Source organism: Lagopus leucura, unplaced genomic scaffold (assembly GCF_019238085.1).
Source record: "Lagopus leucura isolate 7727_CA_CO unplaced genomic scaffold, USGS_WTPT01 Super-Scaffold_100057, whole genome shotgun sequence".
NCBI classification, from domain to species: Eukaryota; Metazoa; Chordata; class Aves; order Galliformes; family Phasianidae; genus Lagopus; species Lagopus leucura.
In genome coordinates, this window is record NW_024962303.1 from 1721486 (window position 1) to 1741860 (window position 20375).

Below are 20375 nucleotides of genomic sequence, written 5' to 3' on the forward strand. Positions count from 1 at the left end.
ATATTACCCCTCTCTACAAAATTCATTTTTCACCTATCTAATTGTAACACTATGAAGTGATGGGAAGTACAGCAATAAGAGCAGAGTGGCAATATCTTCAGCTGCAGCAAATGAGGACAAACCCAAAACCAGCAGCTGTGGATGCAGAAACAAAGGAAGAAAACTCATTTACATTTGGAAGGCCTCAGGTAGGCAGGGATCTCTAGCAAGATACCCTCTCACCTCCACTGCCAGCCCTTAAATGGGAAGGGGTGGATTCTGGCTCCATCCCTTCCATCATCAGCTGCATTGCTTGCATTTGAGCTCTCCTGAACTGGCCCTGCTTTCCCACCAGGTGCTCCATCAGGTTCTGACTTAGCATTTCCGCTACATTTGATTACATGTCATGGATTCTCTACACCATTCTGAGCAAACATGTCAACCTTGCCACCTAAAACAAGGGGAAAACACTGGTAACTGGGACAGTAGGTTACTACATCTAAATTCCCCCTACACTAGTTCTACTGCAACCAGACTGATGTTACAAGAAAAGCATATTTACAGACCTAAAAGCCTGATTATTAGGATTTTATTTTATGTACGCTGCAATACATTAATGAGAAAATGTGTTATTTAGAGAAATTAGCATATCATGGCACATAACAATTCAGTGACATGCATTCAAATGCTCCTGCTAAGCAGACTAAGATTGTCGATGTCATCAAGCCAAGTAGCACAGTCTTGCTTTTGGAACAGCTATCTCTTCTCAAGCTTCCCAAATTGGGAAAAATCTGCTCTGCAGTTAAGTAACAGAACATCACAGAATTCCCAGTAGCTACATAGAATAGTGGAATACTTAAATTTAAAAGGAGATGAGTTATACACAGTACAAATGTTTACTGCTACCAGGGAATTGTAAAGCCACATGTTTTCATCCAGTTGTGCTCATGAGAGCACTTAAGCACTTATTTAAAACTTATGTTGAAAATCCTAGCATTAAGCCTTGTTTAAATAAGAGATTTGCTGAACAGTTATATATACTAAACCAGACTTCTATTGTCTACCGTAAACCAGCTGCAGAGTACTGGTGTTAACATAAAGCAAAGTGTCCCTCCACACCTAAGGAGGCAGGTTGTGAAGGAACTGTTTCGGGTTACTGCTTGCTTTGCTTTCCAACCTCCAGCTGACTCCTAATATCTGATACTTCCACGGGGACCTGCACTGTCAGACCATCCATCAACTTCTTAATGCGCACCTGGCATCCAAGGCGAGATCTGAGAAGAAAATATTAAGTGAAGTTCATTTGTTTCCACAGTAAAGCAAGAAATTCCCAACTCACATTGGAATATTTGGTCCAAGATTACTTTTCACAGAAGCAAAAGACCCAACAGAAAACAGCTCTAGAGGCACAGTTGCAATATAGAACAACCTGTTCCTTTGGAAATGGGTGCCAAACAGGTGCTGAGAATCTGTCTCAGCAGGGTTTTGAGCATCTATTGCTGCCAGCAGGTATACTTACGTCTCTGTGAGTCCATATGCCAAGTCCAACATGTCCATCTCTTCATCTGAGATGGCATCCAGCTTTTGAAAGGCATCTTTCTCAAAGATGAGGTGGCAGGTGGAGCAAGCTAATGTCCCTTCACATGCACCTGGTGGAAAAGTGAGGAAGTGGCAGCAAATCAGCAAAAACACTGGGGTAAAGAGAGATGATCTTTGGAAATAGTGGGAGGAAAGGTCCTTTAGCAGACCTAGAGCATGTCAAAAGAGACACCAGAAGACACAGCAGATGAAGATAGACTTCAGCCTGCCTCTGCTCTGGGAGGATCAAGGTTTTCATACTCATACTTCAACTCCAACCAATGTGCCACTGGAATTCCAGAGGCAGCAGGGCGGTAAGTGTGGAAAGACAGCCCAGTGAGCAGCTGCTGGGACAAGAACCTCGCCAGAAAGCAGATGCAAATTGAGACCCCAAGTTTAAGCAATTCAAGGAAAGCAGACTGCATAGCTAAGTGCTAATGATGAAATTAGTGAGAGAAATGTATGCATCCTCCCTGTGCTTCTTGGTCTCATCAGAACACAGTACTGTTTGTGCAGTTGTACTATTCCCAAGTACCCACTGGACACAGAACTCCTTAGAGTACATATCCATCTCCAACACCTACCAAATCCATCAATGGCCAAGTTTTGGTTGACTACCACCTCCAGCAGACTCTCCCCTTCTTTGGCCGTGGTTGTGAGTCGCTCTCCATCCCGATTTATAAAATGCACTGTCACTGAATCTGCCGAGCTGTAGGAAAAGTTAGCAAAAAAAATCAGAGGATCCCATCTTCTCCTGCACATCCGCTGCCAAAGCCTTTTGGCTGAATACCTGAGAGATTACACTACACACATTAGAAGACATTCAGGTTGCCAGTTCTCAGTGGAAATGCACAAATTAGAGCAGTTCAAATCTGAGCTGACCCACAGTAGTTCCTATATTACCACACTTCTCTCAAAATAAATGTTCAGCTGTGAGTGAATAAATGCAGAGGCTCTGCACTGCTTCTGCTTGGGCTGGTGTGTTTGTAGGCATTAGTATGTTGTGGAGCCTGGGATGTTAATCCCAAATGCAGTAATAACAAGAGAAGCCCACAGGATTTAATAATAGTAAGTGATAAAGGATGTTGTCATTCACTCATCATTTCTCCCTCCCTTCCCAAGGGAATTGCTTGCTGACCATTCCTTTTCTGCTTGTTATTCCTTCACAAAGTGCTCACTTCTTGTGTGAGCTCCATCACAGTGGGCTTTCTTGTGATAAGACATGCTCAGCCCAGCTTACAGAACAATCATGCTGAATAACGTCCTCTGCGCTGATGCAATCCTTACTTAGGAGAAATAACTGGTTGTGTTGATGGCCTACAGGATTTAATCTAGTAGTATTAAGGACAAGGCCATCAGCATCACTTAATGCTGAGTTGGGGAAACAGCATCTACAAACAAGAGAGAAACAGCATTCATTCCATCTCCTCCAGATCAGGGCAACTTCTGACCAACATTCACAGCACAGTTCAACACACAAACTCAACCGCTATGATGAACTGCATATCCTAACCTAAGTAAGCGGCCTCAGCAAAACCCAGCATGTGACGCTGCACTTGGAAGCCTCGCAGGACATAGATGATGTGGTCTTGTACAGCCCCTGCCACCTACAGCCACCATCTCAGCAGATGAGCATTTGATCTACATTCCCCATATCTTGTCAGGAAGAACATTCCAGGAAGGCATGGCAGTGAGGATTCCAATTGTCTAGAGAGAGTATTTTGCTTCCTAGAGTGGCAGACAACATCAGTTCCCCACTCTGCATTTACAGCAGCAGAGATAAGAAACGCGAAAGAATCTGCAATTCACAGAGCACCTCAGTGATCATCTCACCTCTGCACAGCAGGATGCCCAGGTACCTGATCTGACCTGCCTACCATCCCCATTCCTCAAAGGCCTCATGGTCCCTAACGGGACCTCGATAGTGCATGAATTCATGTGCCATATGATATACTCATGTTCAGAATCCAGGCAATAGCTGTGGCCTCCATGGCTTCAGAAGCTTCCAGAAACAGGGCAGCAATACCTCTCACAGATCAGTTCCCTAAACAATCTTCATCCCAGATCAACATCTACGTAGCCTTATCCACCTCTCCCTTACAGATCATGCTTTGCACCAGTTTCCTTCTGTGGGGGCCAAGGTAGAGTTCAATGCATTTCCCTTCTGAAAAGGTACTTCTTAGTTCAGCGATATACGGGTAAGGTAAGGATTTTACTCACCTCGATTCCCCAGGAGAACACTGGAGCTTGCATGTGGAGCTGAAGCCTCTTCTTGACGTCTGCTTTGATCGTAAGCAATTCTGCCCAGTCACCTCACAGAAATAAACAAAGTGAGTTTTACTCACTTTCAGTCCACTTAACAAGGGTCGCATGAGCCCCGAGATGCCTTGAGCTATCATGCTACTGAGGTCTTTCTTTGGGATTTCCTGGGATGTCTTCTGTTGCAAGGCAAGCTAGAGTAAGAGTTATAAATATGGTGGGGGGGAGGAGGGGGGAATAGAAAAAAGTAAGGACAGCCTCTCTGGGGAGGGAGGAGGAGCGGGAGGAGTTGTGCATGAATCTTGCTGCTCTCCAGCCCACTTCTGGTTGTAACAGGGCACTCAGGGGTACTGAGCAAAGTACTGTAACAAGCATCATTTCCTCACATCAGTCCCCGAGGAAGATTCCTCTTGTTTTGCCTTCCAGACTTCCCTTACAGGAACTAGCCCTAAATCCAAATTTTAGGAGCAGTGTTCAGTGCAGTGTCTAACTATATTAGGGGACAGGGAGATGGTAACAAACTGACTATTGGAAAAGTAGAGTAATGGAAACACTGAAGGCCTGAATGATGGTGCCTTGTGAAGACACGTGGGGGCCCAATCAGTTCTTACACAAACAGGGTGAAAGGCAGACTTACTCAGACATCCTCCTGACATGGACAACATCTGGCTACATCGTTCCCCAGTACTGCAGGCTCCCAGCTGCAGAATGCAAATATTCATTCATACACTTCCTAGGACAGTCACAAAAAGCAGCCACGGTTCTTTCAGTTGTTAAATTCTCCGTTGAAAAGTGCCACAGAGGCACAGATAGGTATCGCATTTCACAGTAACTGATATTTCATGCTTGTGAAGCTTCCAGAGAGGAAACTTCCAGTTTGTTTCCTGAAACAGTGACATCAGTATAGTGTTGCTCTGCTCCAGGGTAAATCACTTTGCCTGAGAAACAAAACTCCGCAGTGGACAGTTTCAGTTTTGGTTGGGTTTCTTTTGTTTGTTTGGTTGGTTTTTTTTTTTGCGGAGTGTGAGAACAGCTCTCATCTCAGGATCCTGAATTGTCCCTCCAATTAACAGTTCACCATTCATTAGGATGCTTGATTTAATCAAGTTTTTTAATGAAATAATATAATACTAGCTGGCATAGGCAACAACTTTTGAAATTTGACTTTTTAATCACTCCATACAGGAGAAAAAAATCTGAAGTATAAGAATGAGAATTAGCTGGAAAATGTTCCTCGCTCCATGCACTCACATCCTGTGCCCAATCCTGCCTTCACTTCTCAGGCACCATCAAGAGGTGCAGCAGGCAAACCAGTGATCCAAACAAACAAACCACAAAGCATCTTATCTCCAGCAAACCTTGAAACAAGAGATAAACTAGATGTATGTGCAGCAGTTTTCACAGCAAGGACATTCGTGTGTTTGCCTGACACTGACCTCTCTCCTTGCCAGGAACTCAGAGCACAGCAAGTGACAGGTCAATGCCACCAGATGGAAGAGAGGAGAGCACTGAGAGGGAAGTCAGGCCTGAGATCATCACACCCAATCCTGCAGGGAGGCAAGCAGCAGTTTTCTTGTGAAAACAGAAGTAGCCATGATAGGGTGGAATGGAACCACGTCCTAAGCTGGGCTCAGATATCCTGTGCTAAGGTCTTTGTAACAGCGACGAAAAAAGTCTGCTGGTGTCAGGGTTTTTTTTTTTTTTTTTGGTGTTTTTTGTTGTTGTTGTTATTGTTATTTTGGGTGGGTTTTTTTTGTTCTTTTATTCCCTTAATTCTTCCTTCCAATTCTATCTAGCGGCACGCCTAAGAGTAAATCCAGAATTTCCGGAGCAAAACTTCTTTCATTTAGTCCAGGATACAAACAGAAAGCTGTTAAATAACTACCCATCCCACGGAAAGAGAAAAGAAAGATAGAGGAGATTTAAAAATCCCCACTTAAAAAAAAAAAAAAAAAGCCCTTGAAAATGTTGCTTTGAAAGTCAGCACACAACGGGAATGACAGGCACAGCTGAAGTGAATCCTTAACTCTGTTTCATAGAAATTTGGTGAAAGTCAAGTTTCCACCAGCAAACACACATGCACATGCCTCTTCTTGCTCACTAGCAGGTCAGGCTGCCATCAGTGCAGTGGCTGTGCTGACACGTCTAGTAACACCTTAGCACACACTAGGAATGAAGAGATTTTCTAGCCTGAAATACATTACCCAGTTTCCTCTGCACCAAAGGACAATTTTCTTTCCTCCCAGACCAGGGACCCTCACAAAAAATTTCCCAAATATCTGTGAGACGCAATTATCCCCCCCACCCCTAACTGTTGCATAAGTAGAAAACAGATTGATATCAGCACAGCATTGGTCCAACAAGACTTCATGCAATAGTGTTGCAGCCCTCCAGAGCCAGAAGCATGCTCAGGCTTCCTGGATTCTATCTCCATCTCCTCCAACCATAGTTGGTTTCAGGGCTTCCAAATACACAGACATGGTCAGCACCAGGCAGACTTACACTTGTTCCTTTGGGTAGACGCACTGTGCAAACCTGAAGAATTCTTCTGTTAACTTTGTAGCTTCCAAGAGACTGCAGTTGGACAGTCATGATCTGATCTTGTAGTTATTAATGTACATAGGTATGCAGTTCTGGGTTTGTGAGAGCAACATCACTACCATTGAATGAATATCTGATAAATTAAGGGAGGAATAAGTCCATCCTCAGAGGGAGTGGGAGGAAGAATCAGCAGAGGCAACCTTTCCTGCAGCTGAGCTTCTGCAAGGACAGAAAGGGGAAGGGATAGAAATTATATACACAGAAGAAACTGTCCCAGTCCCTACCCATGTGTGAGCTGCAAGGTATACAGATGCCAACCAGGTCAGCATATTGTCACCTGCTTTCTCCAGTGAAAAACTGATACTTGATAAAATTCAGGTTCTTAACAGTGGAACTCGCAAAGTAAAGTAGTCCAGACAGAAGAAAGGAACAGAGCAAACAGCTCAATGAGTCATAACAAAGTTGAAGACCGGCATTCTGTCCCAGTACAGAATTGGCTCCATTATTGTTTAGAGGTTTGCGAGTAGGGCAGGTGGTCTGGCCACACGAAGGTAGTGCAAAAAGTCTGAACTGATTTCCATGAAATCGCCAGGCTCAGCCACAGCTCTGTTCTACCTTGGAAGAAATACATCACCCTCTGTGTTGTGCTCTATAAGCAAACAGGACAAATTGTGCTTGTTCTGCTTTCTCCAAGCCCACAGGACTGGGTAAAGAGGGCTGCCCCAAAACTGATGTTCTGAACTCAAACCTACAAAGCGCTTACACCAAGTGAGCTCAAGTCTCTGAAAGCACTGACCAGTAGGGGCCAAAGGGTTCAGGGGAAGGCTTTAAATATGCCTCTCTATATATCTGTCAAACAAGACTACCATTTTCTTGCTCTGGCCTTTCTCTAAGGTTTAGCAACTTTAGAATTGCTGAAAACAAATGAATCAAGGGACAAATTCTCACCACTGGAAGCAAGAGTGCAGTGCTATCACCAAAGATGAGCTAATGCTGCATCAGGGAAGCAAAATGAATTTAACAGAGCTCCTTGACAACAGCCACCTCTGGCAATGCAGCTGCTGCTTGGCTGGGTGAAGGCCACTACAAGTTACAGTACCCGGGCAAGGCCTTTATTTGCAGCTTCTCCTTTAGTCAGTCAAGGATGCTTCAGAGATGAATGGGAAGGGACTATGTCTGCATGTGGAGTACAGACGAGCTTCTCTATAACCTTCCAAGTCAAGAGCAAGATATTCCACATTCCCTTGACCCTCCCTCTTGATTGGAGAGCAACCCTGGCTTGCATTTCTTGAAAAGAGCACAATCAGAGGCAGTAACAGTGACAGGGATTTGTAATTTTCCAACTAGCTCTGCTCACTAGAAAGCTCTAAGAGCGATATTAACACTTACACAGAGGAAATGCCTTCTTAAAAGATGATCCTGGAAAGAACTCCCAAAACTCCTTTATTCAGACTCACCTTATTCTTTCCTTTCTCCTTGTTGTTCTGTTCTCTGTAACAGCTTCATTGTGCAATTTGAGAATATCAATCCTAAAATTACTAGTAGCTTTGAGGGAGCTATCACACTGAACCAGGTGTGCATCCAAGCATTACTTTGTAGCAGTGACCTGCATCATCGTCCCCAAGCTGCAGACCTGCAAGACAAAAGCTAGCCTTAGCCTAACTCTGAATATGCACTACAGCCCAGAGCCTTTTCTTAGAGATGAGCTGATTTTCCTGCAAGGAAATGTCTGACATCACACATGGATTCAACTTGCATATGACTATGCAGCAGTTCTGTGTTGACATCAGTCATAGATGAATTACACTGTTCTCTGCCAGTTGCCACGTTCCGATTATAGGTGGAAGTTAATTACACTGCATGCTCAGGACTGAGTTATACATAGCTGAGGAGCACTCAACAGAACAGTCACACTGAATGGCACGGAGAAAACTAGTTGTACCTGTTATTCTGTGCTTCCTCAGTAGGAGATATCCTGTCTTCATGATTTTCAAGCAGTTGCCACACAACTGTCTATGCTTAACACACTTCATTATTGTGCTTTGCAAGAAGTTGGAACACAGCTCATAGATGCGCCTTCTCAATGAAGAGCCACTACAGCAAGATTCATGAAGTCTGAAACTTCCCAGGTCAGCTGACATGAAACATGGAATAAATTCAGTTTAGTATCTCAACCTGTCTAAAGATAGACTAGGATGATCACAGAATCACAGAACATCTTTGAAGTGACCCACCGGGATCGCTGAGTCTAAGCCCTCGCTCCACCCAAAATTCCAATCCCGCATCTGAGAGCAGTGTCTAAATGCACCTTGAGCTCTGGCAGCTTGGGGCCCATGAACTCTGCCCTGGAGAGCCTGTTCCATGCCTGAATACCCTCAGGTGAAGAACCCTTTTCCTAGTATCTAACCCTGATGCAGCTTCACACTATTTTGGAGTTTCCAGATCCTCCAGAAACATAAGCATAAGTGAGAAAGTATTGCCCACCTAGAAGCAAGTGCAGTAAATGATAGAAACCCATTTGTGAGAGCTGCATTTACAGATCAGCATGCTTTCTCTTGAAGAATGCACACTACAGCAGTGTTCAAGTGGACATTACAGTTCATCTGGTCTTGTTTGGGTTTATTTGAATCCTGGAGGGAATGAGGAAGACCATCCTACAAAAACTGTATCCATGCCAAAGCCAATACAGATTTCAGAAGTTTCCATTGCTCCAAGTTTCTCCTACAGTAGCAAATCTGAGTACCGGCAGGTTTTTTTTAGATCTCTTGCCTTATTTCATAGTGCAGCAAGCAGGAGATAGAGGCTATGCAAAGACCCTCTTAACAACCACATGAAAAGCAGACACAAATGAAGATCAAACAGTTCATCAGCAGAAAGATGGCAGTGGCCATATTCCTCCATCACTGGGCCCTGTCTTGCATCCTTAGGAAACACAAACAGAAAGGAAGCCAGAGCAAAGTAGCTGTGAAACAAATGAGGTTGAAATCAACAATGAAGGGCCAGGCTCAGACAAACACAGGTGAGACGTGCAGCAAGGCCAAGGCTGGCGACCTTCTTACAAACTCACCTGTTGCTAGATTCCTCCAGGGCCTGGGCACAGCCCTACACACCAGGTGTTCAGCTGGCAAATTCTTGAAACAGTTTTTCCTCCTCCTCTGGCTGCAGAAGTTAAATGCGATACAAATTTACCCTCCATTAAATTAAAACTTACACTCAGGCTGACCTTCTATGGGTCATGTGTCAGACATCTAACTAGGAAGCACACTGCTAGACTGAAAGCAAACTTTAAGCAATCATCCAGACACCATCTGCTGAATTTCTCTAAACTTTATTGGCACTGTAGGAAGAACAGGGTATGGATTTTAACAGCTCCTCCCAAACAGGAAAAAAAAAAAAAGCCTTAATATCAAGGGTCTATTTGCAAATAACCACATGGATCCATGAATTACTCCATAACCCTAAGAAAATGTGTTTTATTATAATCCAGTAAAAAGGCTGGTCAAAAAAATAATAATTTACAGCGACAACAACAACAAAAAATAGAAGAAAAAAAAAAAAAAAAAAGGAGAGAGATAAATCAAGCCAGGCAAACATTTGATAAGGTATTTCTTCTTCCCTCCCTCCACCCCCATGAGGAGTAGTCATCCATTTGAACTGGGACATGGAAAGGAAGAAAAACAAATCTGAAAAATAAAAATTAAAAAACATGCCTACAAATCTCACTGTAATACTGAAAGCTTCTTACATTAGTTTTCTTGCAAAATATCATTTCTTTATAATACAGTATATATTTCCAAGGGAAGGGGACCATAAACACATCCTCCATCCCACGACTAATATTTTCTAATTGTGCATAGCTAGAAGTATTGAAATCAAATATCATTAGATACCACTGGAATATAATACTGCTTAAGAAGAAGGCATAGCTGAAACAACTACAAAGAGTAAGGTCAGGTCACTGGCACAGGCTGTTCTATTCTATATTGGACCAACTGGAGCTAGAATGATTTAAGAAAAAAAAAAAACCAAACCTTATAAACAAGATATGCCAGCATCGTAACACGAGTTCAGCAATGTTGTGTGAGCAGAAAGGTTCACTGTTTTATTATTTGAACACATATTTCAGGCACTATATATCAGATTGTTAGGAAACTGTTTTAATGTAATAAGGGCTTTATTTCCCTGCAAATGCACCAATAGTTGCTGTGGACAGAGCAGAAGTGCTGAGAACCAGCTTTAAAGCACCAGAAGAGAAGTGTAATGGTTGTCTGCTCCACCAGTAATGAGACTCGCATAGAGTCAGTGCCAATAACCCTTCAGTACAGAAATATGCAAATCCGTTCTGACAAATTTAACTGCAATCTTCCATTTGTGACTTTCAAAGTACTGGAGCATATGTTTTTGGTCAGCCAAAAGCTTCCTGCATTCCCATGTTCTGTCCAGGAGGGTAAAGGGGGCTCCCATACCACTAATCAGGATGTTCAGAAGTAGCACACTAAACTTCTAACCATAGTTCGGTTGATTGGTGTTTCCATGGATTACTCACAGACATGTATTGCTTCCAAAAAAATACAACACTGGTGAGGTTGTTTCTAGCAGCCCAAGGAGTTGTTGAGGAAATACTGCAGTTCGTTAACACTGATGTGGACATTTCTTTTTTGGCACACTCCTCCTTTGCTTATAATAACAGGAGCTGAAAACACTTCAGCATTCAGATGTGAATCATCATGAGCAGTGATGCCATACAGATAAAGAGGGCATCCACAAAACTGAGAAAGATTTAGAATCACATTAATTTAGAATCACATTAGGCAAGAAAATAAATCATAGGCTAGCCCCATTACTTTCTATAGGAACAAGCTGTACTAAGAAGGGCAAAGCAAATGAAGACACCATTGTAGAGGAAATCCATCATTAAGAGGCCTCTTCTAGGGGTCCACATTTCCTTCTATAAAGGATCAAGGCTAAATCCAATTCAATCCTGAGCATACATGGCTGTTCCCTCCTTAGAAATGACAAGGAGGACCCTGGGTAGCCTGGTAGAAATGGATAGAAAGTGATTACAACAATTAACACAGGACGAGTCTCCCGACAGCCACCACTGTCCTCCTCTTAAGAGACAGAACCCTCTGAACTAGAAACTACAAGAAGGCAAAGCATCCTTCTGGAGGAAAAAAAAAAAAAACACACACACACTCGAGCCAGGAATCTGGCAAAATGCTAGTGAAGATTAAGGCAACAATTGGACAAATCTCATGACCCTCTCCCTTGAAATGCTGCTGGAAGCCAGGAAGACACAGCTACGGCTTTGTTTCTACATGACCCAGATACAAAACAGTTTTGGTCCTCGGCTGTTCTTCACTTTTTATGAGTGTATCTATTTTAAAGACATCTGAGCTACAGTAGATCCATACAGTCATAAGGCACCAATGACTACATGCTAAAAAGGCCTCATGGAAAAAAACTGAAGTCACCCCATCTGACTAGAAATGTACTGCTTCAGCAAAAGAAATATAGTCACAGGAGTTTTCAGTTGTTTGAATTTCTGCTTACGCCTTTCCATTTTCAGTGGTGACCTCAAGATGAAAGGCAGTGTTCTTTAGCTATCTCTGCCTCACTAGTTACATTCAAGTCAGACAAAATAACAGCAAACAAAGCCATTTAAGCCATTTACCCAGAGGAAAACTTATTCCAGAAAGCCTGGAAGTCAAGGCATCCAATACATCCCACATCAGTGAAAATATTTCAAAGGCCTCCTTGTGATTAGGAAATTTCATGTTTCATCTTTAAACAATAAAGGTAACACCAGCAGGAATGCCACAGATTCTGTTTGGTCTGCTTACATTTAAAGGACAAAAGCTTTGGTCTTTTAGAAACTAAGTCCACATTCTACCTCCAACCCTTCTTCCCAGACTCCAGGTTCTCCATCTCAACTACATGATTCAGACCCTTAATGACATTAGAAATTTAGATCCTGGCCTCAGAGCTTAATACTGAAGCTTGTGCAAGTTAGTAGGAAGGCACAATGTCAAACTGTTAGCACTTTATATAGTTCAGAGAAAGTATCTACTGGCCTCCCTACTCAATGAGAGAGAACAGTTACACAGCCATTTCAGTAAGCAAAACTAACTAAATGCAGTACGACTTTACCCAAAGTCATAGAATTTCAGATTTGCCCTAATACAAGTTAGCGTTCCCAAGCTACCCCAAGAATATGCAAGTGTCGTTCTTTCTTCTGTTGCTGAACTCCAGCATTTACCAAAAACTCTATAAATAAGACCATGGTCGCTCTTCTGTAGTGGTTCCAGCACAGCACGATTATGAGTGAGTGATGGGAGAGGATGAGAAAGAAGGGAGAAGGGACTGCAGAGCGGCAAGCGCAGGGGAGAGTTTACATGGACTCAAACTCATCAATGCGCTGCTTGGTGTTGCCCTGCCGAATCTGACGGAGGGTCTTGTACTTGTCTCGGCCCAGCCGCATGTTCTCAGCGTGGATCATATCATTGGCCGTCTTCTTGGTTTCATCCCGAGCGTTTGCCAACTCTGAGGAAAGAGCCTAGTGAAGGGGACAAAGACAGCAGTGGGTTAGCCAAGCCAGAACCTCAGTGCCAGGCAAGGAAGTTCCTTGTTAATCCTCCTACACAGGAAACAGATAAGCTCAACTGCATACTGTCTTGGGCAACCTTCTCCAGCTGAACCTTCTTGAGCAGAATAGTGAGACTAGATGATCTCAAGAGATCCTTTCCAACCTAAGCAATTGTGTGGAAGTTGCAAATATTTTTTCTCTATATTTGAAAATAGTAAACTGCAGGTGCTTCCACCTTACTTATCTTTGTCCAGCACAGTAAGAAAGACTGTCACTAATTTATTTCAGAGGAAGGAGAAAGTCCAGTGGAGAAATACCTAAAGACTTCAAGATTGCCTTGCAGAAATCAAGCAACTACTAGCCTTCTACCACAGAAGAAATGCGTTGTGCATGACAGAGGACACCTCTGTCACTCTACCTATGCATGACCAACACAGCATGATGCAAAACAAGCCAAGTCTGTTCCAAGCCATGCAGCCAGAAGACATTTAAAAAAAAAAAAAAATCTACAGAAAACAAGCTACTACCACTTTCTAAGCATCAATACCTGAAGAGTGGAATTCCTTATGAGAAGGAGGTAAAACATTTCTACCCCCTCTTCCCCCGCACACGCTGAGCTGTAGCAGCTACTACCAGCATTTCGCAGTGCAATCCGTTCAGATAGGACAGTTACAGCCTGTTGCAGAATAAGAATTCAACCAAGCCTTCCAATTCATTTCAGCTGGACTCTGAACAGCTGTCAGGTAGCTGGCAAGACTCACACAAGCATACTCTATCTCACAGATGCTGCCTCTTGGCATTGCTTGAAAAGACTTCGCTGTTTCCAATGAAATAGAAATGAACTAGAGACAAGTTCTGCCCCTTTTCCCTAATGGTAAGCAGCAATCCAATCAAGTCATGATCACCTTTTCCTTCACTCACTATTCACTACTCCCTTCTTTTATTCCTTCCGTTTTAAGGAATTCCTGTAAAAGCTCACAGTCACAGTGACAAAATGAATAGAAGCAATGCCCATGCACATACACTCGGCTGCAAACTTTTTACCTTCAAGTGTTTCTGCACTCGTTCGTTTTTCTCTGCTTCAGTGGTACGCTGCTCCTCGCTGCGGTCCTTGATGGTGGCCTCTGATCGAAGCTCAGCACTGGCTTCTGCTGCATTTTCATCCTGCTCATCATCATGCTCGTTCTCAGAGTGCATTGGCTCAGTGACATGAGGAGTGCTCATGGCAGTCTTCAGCTCCTCTTTGGTCTTTTCTAGGTCCTCCTGCACCATTTGTGCCTGCAATAAGAGACCACGCTTAGTCTGTGCGACTCAGATGTGACTAACTTCTTGCAGAAGCACACAAAAACGCTACTTAAGAGCCCTACGTCTCTTGCATACTGAAGCGGTGTGTTCCAAAACTACTCAGTCACAGTCACTAGCAACATTTTCTGCTGGCTTACACATCAGAGATTTAAGGAATGGTTATAACCCATGGAAAATGACCTATAGGTCTAATCAAACTATTCCAAGCTGGAGTTAGAACGCAGCACTCATTTTACAAGACAAAAAAAAAAAAAAAAGCAAAACAAAAAACCATAAAGCTGCATATTTGCAACAGCCTCAGCTTGCAGACATCTTGTCTAGTGGCAGTATTCTAATGTAGTAGTTTAGATCACAAGACAAAATGAAGATTAACTCCACAGAAATTACTGCTGCTACTTCAGATTCTGCTTTACCTTCTGCTGCCACTCCTGGGCCTCACTCTCTTTCTTCTGCCTGGCCAATTCCAGCTGTGTGATCCTAGCTGTGAGTTCTGCCATTTCAGCAGCCTGCAAAGGAAAGTGGGGACAAAAGAGAAGTACTTGCTAAATGAAGCATTAGTCCAAGTTCTGAATAAAAACAGTATTTCTAACACATTTCTTGTAAGGAGGATACTTCAGTCCCACTGATATCTAAATGATGCAAGTGGAAAAAAAGAAAGGGTTCTATTGAGGGTTTTTTCCTCCTCCAAATACAGCTACAGTACTCACATCTTTGAACTCAAGCCAAGGAAAGCAATTAATGAGTTCTACATGCTGTTCTCAGCATCAGATACTATTGTAAGTTAAAAAAATAAAAAAAATCAGTCTCAGTGTACTGCACAAATAGATACAAACATGCATATTTAAATCTTAATTCATCGTCTTTAATGTCTATCCTGAAGAACTAAAATATACTTCTTCACTATATTCATAGCTTAATTTGTTCTATGACCTTAGAAAGACCCCTACAATGTCACTGCCCTACCACATTTTCAGCTAACCCACTCACCAGTTGTTCCTGGGTCTTTTGTTGATCGTGGGATGCTTTTAGCAGGGCTTCCTTTGCCTCTTCTGCTTCTCTACGTTCTTTAGCCAGTTTTTCTGCTTCCTCCTGAGCTCGCTTTCTTTCCTGTTCCAGCTCCATGGCTCTACGGGTCTGTTCTTCCAGTTCTGAAAGAATAGCAGAGTACATTTGAAGAGAAATAAAGCAAAAAAGGTAGTAGGAGGGTGCCCTTATCCCTACCTCCTGGATGGAATCTTTCCTATAGAGAGAATGGACAGACTCAAGCAAATATGTATGCCCTTTCCTCCACTTTACATTGCAAGTGGAGATTAAAGATGAAGAGCTAGACCTGCAAGCCAGCAGATTACTTGCTGATTGATTTGTGGGAAGTACCCATCTTGAAATTACATCCTTAAAGACAGAAAAACATGCTGCATTCCAATTGGGCACTGCATAGTAATGCTGGCCAAGCAACTAGATTGTAAAAGCCAGGGCACTGGCTGATATGACCCTCGCTACACTTTCTGACTCTTTCCTCTACAGATGTGCTAAGATAAAGCTTCCAGCTGGCACGTGGACAACTGAAAGAGAATCTAGCTGCCAAAGAGGCAGCTTGGCTGCCCCCCACCTCTTTAATACAAGCCATACTTCAGAGTATTTGCATCTGCTGAGTTGCATTCAGCTTCAGAAGGCTAAACTAGGGCCTTAACATTAGCCAGCACAAAATACTGGAATCTGAATGAATTGGAGATGCTCCTAGCTTTATTATTTGAATCTTTCTCATTCAGACTACCCAGACTGTGCATCTAATGGAATACTGGAGTATTTTCTATTACCTTGCTGAGCCTTCTTGGTTTGCTCCTCAATTTGCTTGAGTTTTTCCATCAGCTCCTCCTTCTCACGTTCAATCTTCTCCTTCTCTTTTTCTGCCAATTCCCTCTTCTTCTTCTCATTCTCCAGCAGGGCTCTGATAATGGGGAAAGTCATAATGCAATTTATAATTTACAGCTGTAGTCTGTAGTTCTTTCTAGTGAAACTATAAGCACACAAGAGAAATGCGCTAGATCACTCAGCTGATGATCTTTACTCCATATGTGCTCCTTTTAAAGTGAAGTGAAGAAACAAAAAGCTTGCTCTGCTGGCATTCATCTTAGTAGCATTATGAACTTCCACTAACTGAAGATCCTTATATCAAGATTCAGATTGACCCTTACAAATAGATGGGCACGCATTTAATTCCAAGGAAGTGGTGGTAAACCACACCTGTGATGAGAGCCACTTCCATCATCTCATTAGATATACTGAAGCAGAAAGAAGTCTTCCCGTTCTTGGCTCAAGCAGGTTAGCATGCATGCTGCCAGCACTTCTGTCTAGCACATGATACTACTGTGGAGTGACCAACCAAACCCGGGTTACTCAGAACCTTGCACAGACCTCTCCATCTGTTTCTGATGCTTCTCTTCCCGAGCCTGTGCTTTCATCTGCTGCACCTCAATGGTATCTGGTTTACGCCTGCGCATGTAGAGCTCATGGTTTCCCATACAAAGTGCCAGGATTCGTTTGTTAATCCGTAACCGAGGGGCATAGAATACGAAGTCCTTGGGACAAGAAAAAGGCAGCATTAAAATTGTTCCTTCAGTGTAGTAAACCCTCTATGTATGCAACACACACCAAAACTCTCAACTTTCTAATACTGCTAGCCAGCATTTCTGATCAGTGTCTAATTCACTGCTGGTAGTAGTCAGACCTCCATCTTTCAGGAGTGAAATTCAAGATGATAAATTGACACAGGGCAGAATTGCCTAACTTCCTGTTACAGTCTACTTGGTATCATCGTAAAGCACTCGTAGTACACAGAGTATGCAGCAGCTTGGCTCTTTTGTTTCATTAGAAATACAATCATGTCCAACCATAGGTGAGTTTACTAGGAACACTGAGGCTGTGCCTTCCTCCACTTTTATTACCACTTAATTCTTTAAATCTGGTCATCCAGATCATGTGTAAGTTTTTCTCTTATGCCACAGAGTGTTAAAAATTATGTCCTAAGGAAAAATAACTTAATTCTGTTAAAACAAAAACAGCAGCAAGAAAATGCTTCCAAGCAGCTGAAAAAAAAAAAAAAGAATGACCAGAATAACAGAAGGTATCAGCTGACACAGGATATTAACAGGCCTCAAAGAGTAATTTAACTTAATGTTCATTGAAATAAATAAGGAAAAAATGTTCCCAGTGCACCCTACAAAATGATGTGAAGCTTCAGCTTCAAGTAAAACACAGTGAAAGATGATCCCATGCTACTAAAGTCAATGGAAGCATACAACAGTTAGCACAGGTGCTTCAGATCCCCTAATCGAATCAGAGAATTAAAGTGGTTGTAGGAGAACCAGAAACCCTAAGCAAAAAGCCTCTCTCTCTCTCTGACTTTGGACAGCATAAAGTTGCAATGAACAAATGCCTCCCTTCCCAGCCTGAACCAATTTCCATCTATCCCCTTATTGCAGTTCAATACATTCTTGACATACTGCCCCAAACTGGTAGTAGAGAACTACTTAAGCAACTACTGATGTTACTGATAAAAATAATATTTACAACTAAAATAAGTAAAACCACAGACAACTGATCATTCATTTTCTATGATCCAATAGCAATGGGGAATGGCTTTAAACTAAAAGAGGGAAGATTTGGTTTAGATGCTAGAAGGAAATCCTTTTACTCAAAGGATGGTTAAGCCCTGATACAGACTGTCCAGAAGTGTAGGCGCCTTTTCCCTGGAGGCCAGGCTGAATGCGACCTGGGCAGCCTGATCTGGTGAGAGGGCAACCTTGACCACAGCAGCAGGCGTGGAACTGGATGACCTTTCAGGTCCATTCCAAACCAAACCATTCTACAATTCATCTAAGAAGAAACAGAAAGTTCAAAAGCTTTAATATGGCTGTTGCTTCTTACTGGTGCTTTCTTGTCAATAGGCTTGATTACAAACTTCTTGTCATTGAAAGAAATATTTCTGATCTCACTCCAAGGGAATCCAATTTTTGGTGTTAGCCTGCAGAAGCAGAAAACAGAGGAGATATAAGTCCCACAACATTTCAAATTCCTGAACTACAACATAAAGCTCAAAATTCTGAAAAACCTGCCCTCGTGATATTTCAGTACTCTCAGGTTGACTGGAATAAGCAAATAAAATTGGTCAGATAAATGAACTAGGGAGCAGTTTTCCAATCCTGTTTGATTAAATGGAGAACAGCTGAAGAATGCATCCACATCAGGAAAACAAAGGATAGAGGTAAAACTAGCTTAGTAAGATTTGAGTGTCTCATGGGTTTTGCTCCTAAGCAGCACATTTTATGGGGCATTCTAGCAAAAACACAACTAAGAATGACACATAAGCAGCAGAGTTCAGTATAAGAGCAAAATACCAGAGCAGATTAACAATTACTTTTAACTACCTTTACACTGAAAAGGACAAGAAGTCAATGATGAGGAGAGTGGATTTATTACCTGTCATTCTGCTCATAAATGTTGAGTCCAAGAGCATCTACACCTAGCCAGAGTTCAGAGCCCTTTTTGTTTTTAATGCTGAAGTAGTTCACACCATACATTTCCAAGTCCTGTGCTATTTTTAGGTACTCCAAGACAGCATCTTCTCTGTATTATGCAAAAAGAAAGCAGATATTCTTTCTCAAGTCAATAAGCCATTTCATCAAGAAGGTGCTGACTATCTACACAGATAGAACAGCAATAGACTAGCCAAAGATTCCAAGAATCATCCTTGAAGACAAGAGTGAACAAGCTCTGCAAGTCCAGTTTTGTTTTTACTAACATCAGCCAGTTACATGGACTATCAAGGTCAGAGGCACATTGGCCTAGTTACTCTCAGTAGAATAAACTGATGAATGCTAACTCATGCTGGAGCAAGCTGCAGATTACTGTGCGACTTCATACAGTATACACTAGCATATATCACACTACCTTAAATAAAGCAGTTTCACATGCATCAGTTACCTAATCATTCCTCGATGTTCTTCATGCCACACCTGGATCCTCTCCTCCCACTGGTCCTTGTTAAGCTTGTGCTGCTCCAGAACTCTAGAAAGAATACACTGGATTTTTGAGACCAGCCACTGCATTTATGCACACACCACCACATCGGTCCAGAACAACGCTACATTAAATACTCCATAGACATCACAGCTCCCAACACAAAAAACATTTCCAGAAATATGGGTTTATAAGGCTAGGCAGAGACACATCAGTAGAGTATTCAAGGCTTCTGACAAATAACAAGCTGTATTCAGCTATGTTTCTTCTTGTACCATTACGTTATCAGGCTTTTATTAGAGCTTCTCCAACTACTTCCAATTACAATTTCCTCAGCAGCAATAGGATCTTTAAGAGAGGCCCAAGGCTATATCTTATTATGAATTCTCTGGTTAAGACTCCAAAAAAATTCCAAACATCTTAGCACAAAGATGTTTTAAAACTGAACAAATTCTCATACCTCTGTGGGAGCAGTTTGTCACTAGCAAGGTAACCAGACTTGTGCACTTCTTTATTGAAGTCTCCATACTTGGACTGGACAGCATAGGAAGCCAGTAGGACAGCTGTTTCTGGAGGACAGTAAATGTCATCATTCAGAATTGCCTCCTTCACTTGGAGGAAGAACAGGCGCTGTGTGATGTCCTGGATCAGCTCTTCAGCCACATCTTCCGGGTAGAACTTGGCTCGGAATTTGAAAAGAAGAGGGCTTTCCTTGCGTACATCCTGTGCTGTTACCTGGAGCAACAGAGGTATCAGATTTTATAGCTAACATGTCAAATGAAAGTGAGCAGGATTAATGGTCAGAAAGAGAAGACAAGCATGCATTAGAAAAAAAACCCTTTGTAACACAAATATGAATGGGCAAGATGCTCACATGAGCATCACATTAACAGTTACAAGGGCAGTTAACAGATCTTGCAGGCTAGGGAAGATTGACTGTATGATGGGAATAGGGACGTGTGACCCATGAAGAATAAGAGGATGCTGTCCAGACATGAACAGATGAGATCAGGAAAGTCAGGCCACAGACGGAATTGACCTTAGCAAAGGATGTGGTAAAATAACAAGAGATTCTACAGGTACACTGCTCAGAAGACAATGGTCAAGG

The 20375-nt window shown here is 42.4% G+C and overlaps 2 protein-coding genes across 3 annotated transcripts in view; both read right to left on the reverse strand.

Moving 5' to 3' along the window:
* Positions 1 to 218: 218 nt before the first annotated feature.
* LOC122188263 (adrenodoxin-like) lies at positions 219 to 9576 on the reverse strand. The gene is made up of 7 exons (XM_042886427.1): positions 9425 to 9576; positions 8300 to 8491; positions 7815 to 7990; positions 3778 to 6576; positions 2142 to 2266; positions 1499 to 1628; positions 219 to 1253 (listed from the first exon to the last, which is right to left on the reverse strand). Exons 4-7 carry the CDS (start codon positions 3954 to 3956, stop codon positions 1133 to 1135), a joined length of 555 nt encoding a protein of 184 aa, XP_042742361.1. The 5' UTR covers positions 3957 to 6576; positions 7815 to 7990; positions 8300 to 8491; positions 9425 to 9576; the 3' UTR covers positions 219 to 1132.
* Positions 9577 to 9669: 93 nt separating this feature from the next.
* Positions 9670 to 20375, reverse strand: part of MSN (moesin) — a 38776-nt gene continuing 28070 nt past the window's right edge. Inside the window, exons 4-13 of one of the 2 annotated variants that reach the window (XM_042886425.1) lie at positions 19728 to 20002; positions 19232 to 19315; positions 18728 to 18874; positions 18176 to 18272; positions 16664 to 16827; positions 16066 to 16196; positions 15236 to 15396; positions 14662 to 14754; positions 13988 to 14221; positions 9670 to 12913 (exon numbers count right to left, since the gene is read on the reverse strand). In XM_042886425.1, coding sequence (XP_042742359.1) covers positions 12749 to 12913; positions 13988 to 14221; positions 14662 to 14754; positions 15236 to 15396; positions 16066 to 16196; positions 16664 to 16827; positions 18176 to 18272; positions 18728 to 18874; positions 19232 to 19315; positions 19728 to 20002 — 1551 coding nt within the window. In that variant the 3' untranslated portion in view covers positions 9670 to 12748. The remainder of the gene's footprint in view (positions 12914 to 13987; positions 14222 to 14661; positions 14755 to 15235; positions 15397 to 16065; positions 16197 to 16663; positions 16828 to 18175; positions 18273 to 18727; positions 18875 to 19231; positions 19316 to 19727; positions 20003 to 20375) is intronic. The other variant, XM_042886426.1, reaches the window with a different exon arrangement.